General features: G+C 40.0%; 1 protein-coding gene across 1 annotated transcript; it reads left to right on the top strand.

The window, feature by feature from the left end:
* The first annotated feature begins 1,043 nt into the window (after window positions 1–1,043).
* On the top strand, window positions 1,044–2,279 carry LOC111474488 (basic form of pathogenesis-related protein 1-like). The gene is made up of 2 exons (XM_023119559.1): window positions 1,044–1,479; window positions 2,140–2,279. Exons 1-2 carry the CDS (start codon window positions 1,044–1,046, stop codon window positions 2,277–2,279), a joined length of 576 nt encoding a protein of 191 aa, XP_022975327.1.
* Window positions 2,280–2,669: the final 390 nt, after the last annotated feature.

Below are 2,669 nucleotides of genomic sequence, written 5' to 3'. Positions count from 1 at the left end.
AAGTTATTTTTTGGAGATAGATTCATTATATTAGATAATGTATTTTTTGTTCCAAGAATGAAAAGAAATCTAATATCTATCTCTTGTTTATTAAAACAATTGTATAAAGTATCTTTTGAAATCAATGGAATGTTCATTTGCAAAAGAGGCATTCATATTTGTTCTGCAAAACTAGAAAACAACTCATATATGTCAAAACTGAGCATAACAAAAGCTATTTTAAATACCGAGATGTTTAAAATAGTTGAAACTCAAAATAAACGACAAAAGATTTCTCCTAATACCTACCTTTGGCATTTAAGACTAGGCCACATTAATCTCAATAGGATTGAGAGATCGGTTAAAAGAGGACTTTTAAATAAGTTAGAAGACAACTCTTTACCTCCATGAAAATGTATTCTTTAGTTATAAATCTATGATCATTTCCGAACAGTCTTCAACACTGAGAGCATCAGCCACCAGCCAATTGTTGTTCCAAGTCACCCGGAAGAAATGCCCTCGGCGGAGATGCGGAAAACCAGTTTAAGGTGTTTTCAGCCTCCAAATCGAGAGAACCACGACGACGGCGATTAACTCTGCTGCAGTATGATACCCACACAGGAGACGAAGACTCTCTGCCACAACCTACCTTCGTTTACCAGCTCTGAATATGGAGACCAACGGGGCCGGAGTGACTAAAGGACACCCGAGGCTCAAAAGGCGACCATTTTTTTTCTTACTTTACTTATTGGCACTCCATTCGTCTTTTTCTCGGCTTCGTGGGAAAAAAAACAATAATAATAAATAATCAAAATGGTAAAATCAAAGAAATGCCTGTTTTTGTTTAATTACTGAAATTCTCTTTTATCGAAATACTGAAATACTGAAATTTGATAGGTACTGTGATCATTGGGTAATGCTCATGGAAAACTTCTGTAGTATTGGGTTTGGTGGAGAATGTGATTCCTGCACCAATATGACACATTGTNATATAAATCATTCCCTCATTCTCAATCTTCATCTCATCTCTCATCGGAATTATGTGGACTCAAACCCTTCGGATCATGGCCGCTTTCATGGTCACTTTCATTTTCCTCCTCGCCCTAACCAAAGCTCCAAACGCCCCCGGTGACTACCTCGCGCTTCACAACCGAGCTCGAGCCGAGGTCGGCGTCGGGCCCATGCAATGGAGCAACACCGTGGCCGCGTACGCTCAAGCCTATGCGGAAAAAAGAAAGGGTGACTGCGCCATGATTCACTCAACCGGGCCGTACGGGGAAAACATAGCCGCGGGCTACTACCCTGAGTTCACCGGGGCGGATGCAGTGAAGCTGTGGGCGAACGAGAAGCCGCTGTATGATCATGCATCGAATAAATGCGTGGGTGGTGAATGTGGGCACTACACTCAGATGGTGTGGCGGAGCTCGGTGCGGCTTGGATGTGCTAGAGTGCCTTGCAAGGCTAATTCTCAGTTTGTTGTTTGCAATTATGATCCTCCAGGCAACTATATTGGGGAAAAGCCTTATGATTCTTGGGTGGTATGAAGAGATTTGGTTTTAAAATTTTTATGAATATTAATAAAGTTTGTGAGAGAATCATGAATTTATTTATTGAAATAAAACTACGATATTGTCTATAATAGTTTTATATTGTCTAGAGCATAAACTCTTGTTGCTGTGTTTTGACTTTCTTACTTATAAACTCATGATCATAGAGTCTCCCCTCTCATTAAGTACACCACATAGAGCCACATTTGAAGCCTATAGATTACCTATGATCATAGAGACTCCCCTCGAACAAAATACACCATAGAGCCTCCCTCGAACAAAATACACCATAGTGCCTCCCCTTAAGTCGATGGATTTCTAAAAGAAACTCCCGTTAATCGAGACTCGACTTCTTTCTTTGGAGACCTTGAACAAAATACGAAATTTGTTCGACACTTTTAACTACGATTTTTAGGCTTACAACTTTTTCGTTCGACATACCTAAGTTAAGTTCATAGTTTGATACCATGTAACTAATCACGAATCTCTATAATGTTATATGATATTTGTCAACTTTGAACATAATATCATGGGTTTGCTTCGAGCTCCCACAAGAAGTCATGTTAATGAAAATGTATTCTTTAGTTATAAATCTATGATCATTTCCGAACAGTCTTCAACACTGAGAGCATCAGCCACCAGCCAATTGTTGTTCCAAGTCACCCGGAAGAAATGCCCTCGGCGGAGATGCGGAAAACCAGTTTAAGGTGTTTTCAGCCCCCAAATCGAGAGAACAACGACGACGGCGATTAACTCCGCTGCAGTATGATACCCACACAGGAGACGAAGACTCACTGCCACAACCTTTCGCCGTTTACCAGCTCTGAATATGGAGACCAACGGGGCCGGAGTGACTAAAGGACACCCGACGCTCAAAAGGCGACCATTTTTTTTCTTACTTTACTTATTGGCACTCCATTCGTCTTTTTCTCGGCTTCGTGGGAAAAAAAACAATAATAATAAATAATCAAAATGGTAAAATCAAAGAAATGCATGTTTTTGTTGAATTACTGAAATTTCCTTTTATCGAAATACTGAAATACTGAAATTTGATAGGTACTGTGATCATTGGGCAATGCTCACGGAAAACTTCTTTAGTACTGGGTTTGGTGGAGAATGTGATTCCTGCACCAATATGACACA

This window comes from Cucurbita maxima, unplaced genomic scaffold (genome assembly GCF_002738345.1).
Source record: "Cucurbita maxima cultivar Rimu unplaced genomic scaffold, Cmax_1.0 Cma_Scf00420, whole genome shotgun sequence".
Taxonomy (NCBI): Eukaryota; Viridiplantae; Streptophyta; class Magnoliopsida; order Cucurbitales; family Cucurbitaceae; genus Cucurbita; species Cucurbita maxima.
Note: the sequence above shows the minus strand (reverse complement) of the source record. Positions and strands in the feature narration are given on the sequence as shown.